The 12,999-nt window shown below is 39.9% G+C and overlaps 3 protein-coding genes across 4 annotated transcripts; 2 read left to right on the forward strand and 1 right to left on the reverse strand.

Moving 5' to 3' along the window:
• Positions 1-2,413: 2,413 nt before the first annotated feature.
• Positions 2,414-5,061, reverse strand: Cpap3-b (cuticular protein analogous to peritrophins 3-B). The gene is made up of 4 exons (XM_014358234.2): positions 5,022-5,061; positions 3,130-3,480; positions 2,631-3,027; positions 2,414-2,567 (listed from the first exon to the last, which is right to left on the reverse strand). Exons 1-4 carry the CDS (start codon positions 5,059-5,061, stop codon positions 2,414-2,416), a joined length of 942 nt encoding a protein of 313 aa, XP_014213720.2.
• Positions 5,062-6,171: 1,110 nt separating this feature from the next.
• LOC106643253 (N-acetylneuraminate lyase) lies at positions 6,172-8,979 on the forward strand. Its single transcript, XM_014358309.2, has 8 exons — positions 6,172-6,234; positions 7,159-7,514; positions 7,601-7,677; positions 7,780-7,925; positions 8,017-8,185; positions 8,269-8,414; positions 8,495-8,666; positions 8,756-8,979. The coding sequence occupies exons 2-8, from the start codon at positions 7,444-7,446 to the stop codon at positions 8,902-8,904; spliced, it is 930 nt and encodes a 309-aa protein (XP_014213795.2). The 5' UTR covers positions 6,172-6,234; positions 7,159-7,443; the 3' UTR covers positions 8,905-8,979.
• Positions 8,980-9,350: 371 nt separating this feature from the next.
• LOC106643244 (N-acetylneuraminate lyase-like) lies at positions 9,351-11,733 on the forward strand. Of its 2 annotated transcripts, none has more exons than XM_014358293.2 (8): positions 9,351-9,541; positions 9,626-9,681; positions 9,775-9,851; positions 9,938-10,098; positions 10,169-10,337; positions 10,442-10,590; positions 10,678-10,855; positions 10,941-11,733. In XM_014358293.2, the coding sequence occupies exons 1-8, from the start codon at positions 9,536-9,538 to the stop codon at positions 11,111-11,113; spliced, it is 969 nt and encodes a 322-aa protein (XP_014213779.2). In that variant the 5' UTR covers positions 9,351-9,535; the 3' UTR covers positions 11,114-11,733. The 2 variants fall into 2 exon arrangements, with proteins under 2 accessions (XP_014213779.2, XP_014213780.2); XM_014358294.2 differs by having other exon boundaries at positions 9,641-9,681.
• The last annotated feature ends 1,266 nt before the right edge of the window (positions 11,734-12,999 follow it).

The following is a 12,999-nucleotide window of genomic DNA, read 5'->3' on the forward strand; positions in this document are numbered from 1 at the left end:
CTTTCTCCGTCCGGATTCGTGCAACCATGTATACGTATGTGGGGGGCCGCGGTTCGACTACTCTCGTACATTATGTGTACTTTATAACTTGGTCGATTTCGATCGATACTTTCGAAGTTGGGTGTAAGTACAGGTATACGCGATTGGGATACATGGGAGTGCCAACTGACATTGTTATTTGACGTTTTGTCATAATAGTGCAAACTGACAAGCAATTATTTCGATTATTGGAAAACATACGTGTCGGGTAGCTTTTATGATTTTCGTGGTGCTTACACGAGAGATTTTTAACGCTGGGACAAAATGCCGGTTTTTCTTTTTCGTTATTAAATAATTTTAAAAACTATAAAAGGGTTATTTTAAATTGGAAACAAGGACTGTTTCAACATACCAAATAATGTACGGAAGAATAATTTGTGTGAGAAAAAAAAAATTAATAATAACAATAATGATAAATTCTTCAAATGTTTTGGTAGAAATGACTGAGTAAAAAAACTTGTTACATGTTTCGGTAGAAAAAAAGTCAAGTCCCAGATCGCGATGTATAAATTAATATATAATAATTCGTGATTCCTGAAAATACGTGTTTGAAAGAAGAAAAAATACTCACGTGCAATTGCGACGATGGCCACAAGGCAAAACACGGAAAAGCGAGCTTTCGTCATCTTATGTCCGTACAACAGTATACAAAAAAAAAAAAAAAAAAAAAAAAAAAAAAATAGAAAAAAAAAAGATTTTTAAAGAAAAACCACCGAGACTGTGTCCACTGGAGTATCAGCTCCGTCGGGTCTTTGGTTGTGCTTCCCGAGATGTACGGAGTAGAAGTAAGCGATACAATGGTACCACCAAGTCTTCCCCAAACTGCAGCCGAGGACAGTCCGCCGGCTGGTGTATACCTTGTCATCTCCCCACCTCCTCCACCTGGTCCTTTCCCAGTCTCTCCTTCGACTTTTCCCCACTTTCGGACTTACCCACGCACACACCGTAAATATTGGCTCCATCAGTGTACCACCCTCCCGATCGCTCTTCCTTCTCCTCTTCCTCCTCGGGCCTTGCTTGCACACGTATACGTGGATAGCAGAATCACCCCTTTTTTTATACAGATTGACGAACCGATCCAAGTTTCTTTTGCATTTTCACTTGTGTGAGGGCTTGCAGACGCCTCGGGAAATCCAGTCGAGAAAACGTTTCCGGGACTCGGAGCGCACAAGTGTCATAGGTATATATTGTATGTACATTTTTTTTTTTTTTTCATCGGAGCGTTTTTTGTGGCCCTAAGTATAGTTTTTAAAATATTTTTTTGGGACAAACTTACATGTGTTTGGTACGTTGTGTGACTTTTGATGAGGCAAATATTGATTTACCGCAAAGAAAGTATTTTTTTTTTACATGCCGTTTACACGATGTACAAAAAATGAAGGATCATTAAAATCATGTACCAACGGGTGTGAGTCGTTGAAGCTTCTGATGTATCAAAAAATGGTGTTTTTGATCAACTTTTAAAATTACTAAAAAGAAGTCGTTTAAATATTATATTTCAATGTGCAGAAAAAAAAAGTATTCCAAATAAATGTTGGTCTAATTTACAAAGACAATAAATCTACGAATTTTTTTTTTCCTGTGGATCGGCATGATATTTATCAGTAGATAACGTTTTCGAGAGTCTATTATCCAATAGAAGCCTGTAAGTAAATAAAAAAATACCATCACTATTTCACAGTGCTATTACTTACTCGTACAGTATCGGAAAAGCGACGGTAAAAACAACTTTTACTTTTCACAAACTTTATTTCCATCGTATTTTTCTTTTCCATACATTTTACCATCTTTAGTGTCGCTTTCGAATTGATTTGTGTAGTATTTTCAATAATCGTTCATCGAAATACGTATGTACTTTTCAATTGTAGATGAGTAAGCTGGCAGCACTTAATATCACATTTTACTTTTTTTTTTAAGTCATTTTTATTGGACAATCGATGGGTTTGTACAACATGTGATCATTCTGCATTAAAATAATGTTATAAATTTTTGCAATTCCATGAAAACGCACAGCATTTTCTAGGAACCTTGTACAATCATTGACTAACAAATGTGGACAATTAGTGCGTAAACAAAGTAATGATAATAATTAAGTATATAAATTAACGCATGACATGACACAAACGTGATACTGATCTTAGGTGTCTATACATGTATAAAAAAAAAAAAAAAAAAAAAAAAAAAGGTTTGTATTACAATTGTACACCTTCGTAAGAACATGAAACGAAAGAGGTAATGGAAACTTCAGTCTTTGCACCTCTTAATCCCGCGATCGCGTCGATATCCAGCCGCTGTTCAATAAGGTTGAAGTATAGGACAAGATGGATTTCTCAAAGTTGAGAGTGACAAAAAAAAAAAAAAAAAAAAAAAATGCCTAATCTTCGAAAGGTTCTTCTTCCTCTTCTTCTGTCTTGGGCTCAGGTCCGCGTTTCGATCCCTTCCTCCTCGAGCCGCTCGTCTTTAGCTTCGGTGGATTCTCAAGAGCATCGAGCTCCGCGTCCGTCAAAGTGTCCTTGTACCAGTCCTTGCTGTAAACGAACAATATAATGATAACAATCGGTTGAGCGAAAAGAAAACAAAGAGCCTCTCACCACTCGGGAATCTTGCGGGCCCAGTCGCACTTGCCGGTCTTCTCGTCGAAGGCCTGGCCGAGCTTGCACCCACTGCGCCTGGGCGTCTTGCCGTTTATACAGACGTAAAAGTACTGGCAGTCCTCGGCGTCGGGATACCGGGGATGGGTGGCTGCCACCGACTCGTCGACGCTGGGACAGGTAAAGTTGAACAGCTCCCGCGAGCCGCAGCCCTTCTTTTGGGCCTCGTCCGGCCACGTGCATATACCCGTCATGGGACTAAACACCAGACCCTCGGGGCACTTTATCATGTTGAACATGCCCTCGACGCAGTAGTAAAAGGTGTTGCAGTTGGTCGGGTCCTTGTGCGCAAAGTAGCCGTGCAATCGCGGACAGTGGGGCATTGGCCGTGGCGTCTCTGTTTCAATTCGTTATCATTGGTTTTTTTTTTCTTTTTTTCCTTCTATACAATATCACACCAAGTATGTAACACGACGAGTGGACAAACAGGTGGACTTACGGAGCTTCGGGCGCTTCGAGCAGTCGATTCCAAAGGGTAGGTCGCACTTTTCGTGCTGTGGACTGAAGTCGTTGAAGACCAGACCGTCAGAGCAGAGTTTTTCGGTGGGCTTGCCGTCCCTGCAGTCGTAGTACTTGTCGCACTGCTCAGAGTCCGGGAAGTAGCCATTGGGTTCGGGGCACAAGTCCGACGACTCCTCCTCCTCCTCCTCGGACGCGGTCGAGTCCTCGACACTTGGTGATTGGTGTTTCTGTTGCGTCTGGTGTTTCCTGACGGTGTACAGGGGCTGCGAGACTTTGCGCCGGTTTATCTCGGCCGCCTCCTCCTTGCGACTCAGTGCCGAGGCTGCACCTGCTGTGGTTTTCTTTTGTTTATTTTTCGTTAACTTACACAACTGCGATCGGTCGTTCAATCGAGACTCACATCGATTACATATATTTTCTCTTGTCGAGTAAGAAATTTTTTTTTTTTTTTTCTTTTTTCTATAATTTTGATACCACAAATTCAGGAATGTTGAACTTCATAGTATAGCTCGTTGATATCTCTGTAATATTTAAATAAAAACCAAAGGTGCGACTCTTTGAACGTGACGATTAGTGACCCTTGAAACAATGTTGCATCTGCAGGTACAACATTTAGATGGACAGCGATTGCCGATCGGTCACAATTCGGTCCGATCGGGTATAGCCACCATTACCAAGGAAAACGGCAGAAAGTAGTGGATAAAAATAATTCTGAGTCAATGCCATTTTCGTCGCAGAGGTATACCTATGGAGACAAAAAAAAAAAAAAAAAAAGGGAAACTCGAAAAGAACCAGAGCTCCTCTCTGAGCGTCTCTCCAAAGCCGAAGACCTGCCGCGACCTCGACATCGTACGATCGGTAACGGCGACCTCGACGACGCGAAGGAAAGAAAGCACCTCTCGCTGGCTCGCCCGTTCCCGATGAAAAATACAATATTGTTGAAAGAAAGAAAAAATCTCGCCGCTCCAAGACCGGTTGCTCGGAAGAGGGGGCGCCATCGGTACTTATTTGTTACGCGATGTATCTCTGCCAGCTCAACTGGACAAAGATATTTCACGTACAATATCGATTTGTGGTCTTAATACTTGATAAATATGTACAATTACCATGCAAATTGTACGCTTTTTCCCATACATTTTTTAATCTGTTACTTTACTCGTTAGGCAATAATCGACAGCTCGACATGGCGCAATGTCACACATAATAAGTTTTCCAAAATTCTCCATATTATACATATACATACTGATATTCGACATCGGTATGGGCACGTTTAAATTATTCAAGTTGCGCGCTCGTGATAGAACGAAAAAAAAAAAAAAAAAACATTTTTAAATTCACTATACCAACTTCTATTTCGTGGGCATAAGCATACTAGTTTTCGAGACGCGGGGTACTGTCAGTTCCAATTTCTAACGGAAGAACAAAACCATTGAAAGTTATACTTACGCGAGATGCACAAACTTTCACGTTAACGATACTTTTTTTTTTCTTTCTTTTTTTTCCAAATATATTCCCAACCAAGTCAAATCAAGACTTTCCCCTTTTATTATCAGTACATACCATTTATATATATGCACAAGAGATGGCAATCGTTTCACTTTGAACATGCAAAATGCGAGAGAGTGCAAGTGGCTCTTCTACAGAGTTTTTTTTTTTTTTTAAACTACTACTAAGTATATTATTGTCTGTTTGAACACTATTATAGGTAATTCCATATACCAGTACCAATAATAAGTGCACGGATGGTCCCCGTCAATGTATGTAGACACATCTCGATTGTGAAAGAGCAATCGTGTTCTCCTCTGAATTATACTAATAAAAAACACTCGTAAAAAAAAAAAAAAAAAAAAATACATGTTCTAGACTTACCGATCGCGAATAGGCAGCAAAGGACGATTTCGCTCCTCATAATGACTTTTCACTTTTTATACTGTGCAATGGAAGCCAAAGGGAGAAAGAAGGGAAAAATAAAATGCAAATTGAAGAGGAGAGCAGGGTGTGGGTGGGGACAGCGGTGTACGTATGTATACACGAGCAGAGTAGAAAGTTGCCTTGCACACGCGCGCGCGTGCCCGCACACACACACACACACGCGCAGGGAAGGCGCAACAATGAGAGTATAGGAGAAAGGGGAGAGAAAGGAGCTCTACGTCGATTCCCTGTGGGGCCCACAACTGACTGTTTGAACGGGACCTCGTGGGGACCTCTCTTTATATGCGTCCCCACTCATAGGGGGGACGACCCCGGCAACTGCTGCCCCGCCAAACATACAGGTATACACCTCTGGTGAGCGCAGGTAAAAGAGTGTGGTCGTATAGTAGTAGTAACAGACAGAAACGAACAGACGACCTCGCATCTCTCGTATACATATATATGTTTTTTTTTTACATTATAGTGTACTGACCTACTATGGGTATGTACACTGTCTTTATTCATTCAACATTTTACATTGTCTTTTAACATGTCGTTTTTCATCGTATCATTATATACATTTCTCTTATTTTCGCTTGTCATTACATTTTCGTTCTTTATTATTCGCATATCATATCTTTTTTATCTCCCCGGTCACGTAGGACCGGTTATCGAGAGCTCGTCACAATTCTTTATTTTTCAATCGCTTTTTTATTTTTCTTTTCATCTTAAAAACTAAATCTTTATCCTAAGTCGGTTTCATGTATTCACGATACCCGGCAAGAACCATCAGAAAAAATCTGAGTACCCCGACCGGGAATCAAACCCACGACCCCTTGAACTGTGTTGTTTCGGTGGCTAGCATGCTAACCACTCAGCCAACGACGAGCTCACATATATATGTAACCATAATATAATACAGGGTATATATATATATATATATATATATATATATATATATATATACTTACAATACAGATATGCAATCTATTTACGTACGGTACGTAACATTACAATGTGGTGGTATTGGTTACATACCGATCTTCTTCCTTTTCTTTTTCTTCTATGTTGCATATCCAGAGGACAGTTATCCGTTATAAAAGACGTTTGTTGGTCAGCCGGCCGATTCCTTGCGGTTGTTTTGAGCTGTTTGTTGTGTCTGCCAATGCAGGTAATTTTTTTTCATATCAGTTAAAGATGTTTCGAAGCTGAGCTTGTGAGTGTAATATATAGGCATTGTACGTTACTTTTTTTTGTTTTTCGTTTAAAAGAAAAGATTGTCATCGCGCTAAACAGGTTTTTCTTTAGTTTGAGGAATTTTTGTTCGATGATCGGACGTGTTTTTGTGCCTTACCAAATATCGGAATGATTCTACTTGGTTCGAGAGCGAGATTAGATGCATTTATTTAAATAATAACGCGTGATGCCCCACGAGTATTTCTGTTCTTTTTAGATAAAAAAAAATGGCGATAAATGTAGCAAATTTACAATAAAAAATAAAATAATAAAAAAGCTGGATCATATCTCTTGCAACGTATCAAAAAAAAAAAAAAAAAAAAAAAAAGTTATTATCAGCACCAATCGACGCTAGTACAAAAAATAATTTGTAAATTTTTCGTACGTCGTTACGGGGGTAGAAAAGGAATTCGCGTGGGTGGATTTCCATACATAGAATCTAACAGCATGGTTATAACGTGGACGAGCGAGTTTCGCTCGCGAATCTTTAAAACGATACATTGTTTTGTTTCATTTGTGCAAAAATTTACGGTGCATTCCTGAGTCGCTCGTCTCCAAAGAATAAATAATGAGTTTTTGGATACTTTGTCTGGGCGACAAATAAAAAAAAGACTCCACATCGACAGTTGCGAGCAAAAAAAAAAGCTAGTCTGGAATTTCGAGGAAAAATACTCCCGGCAAGAGAGTATAAATTTTGTTCCTACTTCTGCAATGTTATTTATCATAGCGACTCGAATACACGAACGTACATTGCGATCGAAACACCGCACACGAGCTTTATCGCGTTACCGATAAAATTAAAGAAAAGAGAGAGAAAAAAAGCGCAGATAAGGACCTGCACCACTTTTGTCTTTTACAGCCAAGTTACGAGCTCAGACGCGCTGAACGTAGCGATGCGCGCCCATCAGCGATAACACGCATAAGCCAGGGTTTGTTGCTCTTGGTTTTGTTACATTCTTTCGAGCTCCTCAGTTTGGCGCTGCACTTTGCTTGGCTTTCATCCGAAATGACGGTATTCGCAATGAACCACGTCGTCTTTGCAGAAAACATTAAATAACTCTGCAATAAAAGGACCCTTTCACCCGTGCAATTTTCTTGTTTTTTCCGCTAATTTTCATTCATCGCGATTGTCCGTGCAGGTGCAATGCAGTCGAGATTACGTTACGCGTACAGAGGTCTGGTCGTCCCGGTGTTTACGCCCTTCAAAAATGACAGGTACTTAATTGCACATGTAGATTAATCCATAAGTTTTTTTGCCAAGTGATTTCTACTGATGTACGTTTGTCTTTGATCGATGAAAGCAAAAGGACCGTCAATGCTAGCCTGATACCGCGGTATTCCGATTACCTGAGATCCAAATCGGTAACCGGTGTACTAGGTAAGTCACCAAAATTGTGTAATACACGTGAAATCATCATCATCATCATCATCGCCACATTGTTATTTAAAATATAGTATAAGAGTGTTGTATTGTTCACAGTAAATGGCACAACAGGTGAGGGAATGACAATGACGGTAGGCGAGAGAAAAAAGGTAGCGGAGGCCTGGTCAGCAGCTGCCAAGATCAACGACCAACACCTCGTAGTTCAGATCGGGGGTACCAATCTAGCTGACGTTAAAGATCTCGTAGGTGTAATAATGGTCCTTTTTTTTTTTTTTTTTGTAAATAACGCCATTTAACGAAACGACGAGGAGTGACTTGGTGGAAAATTTTTAGGCGAGTCACGCCGAATCTTTGGGTGTGAGTGCCATTTTGAGTTTACCGGAATTGTACTACAAGCCCAGCTCCGTGGATCAATTGTTCGATTACTTGACCGAGATAAGTGACGCGGCACCCAAAACTCCCCTGCTCTACTATCACTTTCCCAACATGTCCAAAGTATCGAGTACGCGAGTCGAATTTTTTTAATTTTCTTTCGTTTTATTTCATATTTTCAATTGACATCCACGTTACCTCACCCTTTTCCAGTACACATGGGCAGATTTTTGGAATCTATTGGCGACAGGATACCAACCCTGGTGGGCATCAAATTCACAAGTACAAATCTGGAGGAAGCTTCGCACGCCGTTCAAGCCGACAATCGACGCTTCACCATCTTCCTTGGCAGCAACGAGGTACCATATACGTACATACAATATTGATCCACACAAAGTAGGTGGGGCTTTGAATATATTCGTGGGTATTATATTTTCAGATAATACCTGCAGCGAGTGTCGTGGGAATCGAATCGTTCATGCCGAGCACTGCCAATTTGTTTCCAGAGCTCGTTCGGGCCATTATCGAGCACAGCAGGGATGGCGACTACAAGAACGCGAAAGCGAAGCAGGAGACGCTGTTGCAGGTCTTCAAGGGTCTAGCTCGGCTGGGTAAATTTTACCAATGAGTTTTTCACCCGCGCGTGTTTTTACCTTTCGTTTTAACCAAGGAAAATTAATTTTTTTTTGTTTTTTCCCAGGTAACCCTATAGTGTGTATGAAAGCAGCCATGGCCCAGTTGAGTCCCATTGAAGTTGGACCGTCGCGAGAACCACTGGGGGCCATTAACGAACTCAGTCAAAACCAAATTAACAGTTTGTTGCACAAGTTCAAGTCCGCAAACTTTTAGGGAAACTCACTTTGTATTTCATGTATACCCATGTGACTTTAATATTGTTCAATAATTAAGATTTGTTATTCACAAGTTTTTCGAGTTTCAATGGTCATGTATGTATATATTTTTAAACCATTCGCGCAACCTTGAATTTTAATCGTTACATAGCCACATCGGAGCTGTTAGCATCATTTTTGTCTTATCCGACACCGCGTCGATAACGATACGTTATTGTAGTGTATACACGTGGATACAGTTTTTCTCTGACCAACTTACGGAAATGTAGTTTTTCATCGTTCATTTTAGCAAGAGTGCCATGTATTTACAAATAAAATGAATTAACGATCATTGTACATTAAATAACTTCACAACTCCAATGAAACTATTAAAAAGCTATACAAAATAATAATAATGATAACAATAAATGTTTTCATAGTCAGTTGATAAAAAGTTGTGTTAAATCTTATCGAGTTGATAGCCGGCACGCGCGTGTGAGTATGACAATTACTGACTGGCACAGAGTGAAGCTAGATCAGCTCCATAATATATGTACCTAGTCTGCTCGTGACCATCGTGTAACGAGCACAATTGCTGATACCATCTGACTTTGAATTATTGTTATTGGCACAAAAATCAAGGGTTCGCGATGCCGGTGAGTTTTTCCATAAACATATATACATTATTCAAATAAGTTAAGTACATCACGTTTAGTACATTACAAAACATGTGTTTGCAGAAATTCGATTTCAAGGGTGTTATAGCCACTGCTTTTACGCCATTCAACGACGACGAGTTAAGACGAATTTCACGATAAATTTGCACATTTTTTTTTTTCTTTCTTTTTTTCCACCATCATGATACATTAAATCCTCTATCCGTTTTCAGAAACCGAAGCTTGAACTTGTCGGTTATTCCTCAAATCGCCGAGTATTTTCGAAAATCTTCTTTCGGCTGCGTCTTGAGTATAATTTTCACAAGTTCTTCCCCCCCCCTCCCCTCAAACCACAAAGACAACTAATTGTCATTTAATCCTCCCGGTGTCACGTAGTCAATGGAACTTACGGCGAAGGGATGGCCATGACCGTCGACGAAAGAATGAAAGTAGCGGACGCTTGGTCGGAGGCCGTTGGGCAAGCAACCGTTGGACGCAACAAGCAGCAACTGATGATCCAAGTCGGCGGGACGAATCTGCGGGACGTCAAGAGACTCGTAATTATCAATTGTTGTTTACGGGGGGGGGGGGGAAAGTAAATGAATAAAAATGAAAAGTCGCACATAGGCCGAACACGCGCAAAGTATCAAGGCGGAGGCTCTGCTATGCCTGCCCGAGCTTTACTACAAGCCGAAGACCGTGGCCGAGCTGATCGATTACTTGAAGGAGGTCGGGGAAGCTGCACCGGACACGCCGCTCTTCTACTACCATTCCCCGTTGGCTACGGGCGTCACGCGTGAGATACAACATTATTGCGACGTCTATCTTTGATTTAAAAAAAAAAATAATAACAACAAGGTGACATTAACATTTTTTTTTTTTTTTTTTCTCATTTTCCAGTGGCGATGGACGAGGTCTTTTTCACACTCTGCAAGGATCGAATACCCTCGTTTGCCGGGGTTAAATTTGCCATCGCGCACTTGGACGATTTGTCAAGAGCTGTACGCAGCGCTGGCGACCGGTTCAAAGTCATCGTGGCCAGTAATCACGTGAGCGCCGTTTTTTAATTTATTTTTGATGCGAATAACTACGCACTTTTTCTTGAACATGAAAAATCCGATTATTGTTTCGAGCAGAATTTACCCGCGTACGTCCAAATGGGGATAGATACGTTCATGCCAACCGCTGTGAGTGTTCGTCCAACGACTGTGATGAAGATTTACGAAGCAGCTGCAAGCGGACGCTACCGCGAGGCTCAAGAGTTGCAGAAGCCGTGGTCGGATCTCGTGGATTCGATAGCGGCATTGAACAATGGTGATTTGGTTTTTTTTTTTTTTTTCCATCTTACATGTACTTACTCCTCACAACGAATTGTTTCTCATCGTGCCATACTTTACAGGTAATGCCGCTCCACCTATGAAAGCGATGGCAGCTCGTTCGTCGAATATTAATTTGGGGCCTCCAAGGAAGCCTTTGAAATCTTTCGAGACACCAGAAGGACTGGCTCAGATCACTGACTTACTCATGAAAATGGATTCTCAATTTCGACTGCACCAAGTTTCATATTGTTAACACATCACTATTGTTGTTTATTTCTTTACTAATGTGTTTCTCTACATTAAACGTTTTACTATTTTTCTTTAAATTTATTTAAATCTGGAAAAGATTTGAAAGATTCAGGCAGATGACATATCATAAGTAAGTCCTCAATCATGGTTTTTTACAAATTTTTCTTTTTTAAGTTACTGTCAGCTAAATCTGGTTTGTCTTTCATGAAATGTAAGTTGAAACATGATGGTGGTAAAGATTTTTAAGGTTTATATTTTTGTTTGTCCACAAATCTACCTGTGCATGTAGAAATCAATACTTTTTTTTCTTAAATACGAATATTAAGTATTATTGACTATATTTGAAAAAATAGGAATTTGAAAGATGTTGAGGCTATTTGATATAAGGTTTTATTTTTTGTTTAATTATGAAAATACAGTTCAAATTCTTTAGTCGTTTATCTTAAATGATATAAATATTGCAATCACAAAAAATATTTACATCTTTTCATCCAAGTTTACAGCAGTTAGAAAATTCTGTTCAAATAACAAAATTAATTTGTATTTGCTCTGACTGTTTACAAAAATATCACATGGTTGTACTTGACTGCAAGCTGACTTGACAATAAAAATCTTTTAAATATACTCTGAGCATTAATTACTTAGTACATACAGATACATGTTGATAATGCAATATGTCTTAAAGACTTGTTTTCTCTGTGTTAACAAAGATCTACTTAGATTTTGAAGATGCAGCAATTGGATACTTGACTCGTATCGATAGTAACAAAATTGGCCAGTTGAATGTTACAATTCCCAATAAGATATTGAACTCTTTTTCTCCCACAAATGCATAGAGAATATAGAAAGAAATCACAGCTGCCATTGCTATATTGAAACTTTCAAACTTGATGGCAAGACACAGGGCAGACAGCAACGTGCAAAGCATAATTATCAATAATCTCAATTTTCTGTGCTGTTTGATACCTTTACCAAATCCAGGAAGTATTGCTGACAAGTAACCTGAAGATTCGATTCGTACTCTGCCAAATTTCATCCACGCCATGAATGCGATGCTAAATGCAAGTAGTATTGACAATGCTGTGAACACGTGGACAGCCAGGAAGGTGATTATCAAGTCGACAGCTATCACGTAAACGCTTGGATTGGAAACTATTTTCATCCACAACTGCTGGTCACCACTATTGACTTTGTTGGATACTGCGTAATATTCGTCGATTAGTGCCCAAAAGATGGGCACGTATCCCAAACTTTTCCTGACTACGTCGCAGAGATAAAATTCTGTAAACGAGAAATTTAGTATCCCCAGGACACTTTTAAAAATTGAGTATCCCATGTCCATTGATAGTTCGACACGACTGAGTTTCACTGAATCGTACGGAAAAGCGTTAAAATAAAAGAAAACTGTACTTATTAACAATACGACATCGGGATGGGATACGAGTATAGGTAAGTACCGGACTAATTTTGTAACTTTAAATCGTTAACGACGTTAGAAGTTATAACGTCAACAAAGTATTTTGAGAATTTGAGTCATTTAAATTGTGCATCATGAACTGTCGTCAGCGCCATCTAGCGTTGTGATTTTCGGCACACATCCATCTAGGGGAAATCATCTTGAGAAAAAACCCCTAGATTTTAGTACTATATATATTTGACCTAGGGTCTTCCGCAAGAATGAAATCACTATACAGAGATCGTACTGTCGGTACTGATGAATAAATACGGGCCCTGTCGTACCGACGATCAACTTACCTGTTAAAGGTATCTTCCCTGTGTATTGTTGGCCGTCGGTACGGCAGAATTCTCTCGATACAGCGCCATCTAGCGTTGCGATCAAAGGCCTCATTCTGGACGAAGACTGCAGTAATAAGACACTAGGTCGAATAT

Source organism: Copidosoma floridanum, unplaced genomic scaffold (genome assembly GCF_036245765.1).
Source record: "Copidosoma floridanum isolate Cflo_tuat_1 unplaced genomic scaffold, Cflo_Japanese_pri ptg000009l, whole genome shotgun sequence".
Taxonomy (NCBI): Eukaryota; Metazoa; Arthropoda; class Insecta; order Hymenoptera; family Encyrtidae; genus Copidosoma; species Copidosoma floridanum.

Excerpts from the sequence above, each read along its gene's own strand:
- LOC106643253 (XM_014358309.2), top strand. The coding sequence starts at position 7,444 with ATGCAGTCGAGATTACGTTACGCGTACAGAGGTCTGGTCGTCCCGGTG. Across the intron at positions 7,515-7,600 it reads ACGCCCTTCAAAAATGACAG|CAAAAGGACCGTCAATGCTA; the intron begins GTACTTAATTGC and ends GATCGATGAAAG. Across the intron at positions 7,926-8,016 it reads TAGCTGACGTTAAAGATCTC|GCGAGTCACGCCGAATCTTT; the intron begins GTAGGTGTAATA and ends GAAAATTTTTAG.
- Cpap3-b (XM_014358234.2), bottom strand. The coding sequence starts at position 5,061 with ATGAGGAGCGAAATCGTCCTTTGCTGCCTATTCGCGATCG. Across the intron at positions 3,481-5,021 it reads TTGCTGCCTATTCGCGATCG|GTGCAGCCTCGGCACTGAGT; the intron begins GTAAGTCTAGAA and ends AAACCACAGCAG. Across the intron at positions 2,568-2,630 it reads GCCCGCAAGATTCCCGAGTG|CAAGGACTGGTACAAGGACA; the intron begins GTGAGAGGCTCT and ends GTTCGTTTACAG.
- LOC106643244 (XM_014358293.2), top strand. Across the intron at positions 9,682-9,774 it reads ACGCCATTCAACGACGACGA|AAACCGAAGCTTGAACTTGT; the intron begins GTTAAGACGAAT and ends ATCCGTTTTCAG. Across the intron at positions 10,591-10,677 it reads TCATCGTGGCCAGTAATCAC|AATTTACCCGCGTACGTCCA; the intron begins GTGAGCGCCGTT and ends TGTTTCGAGCAG.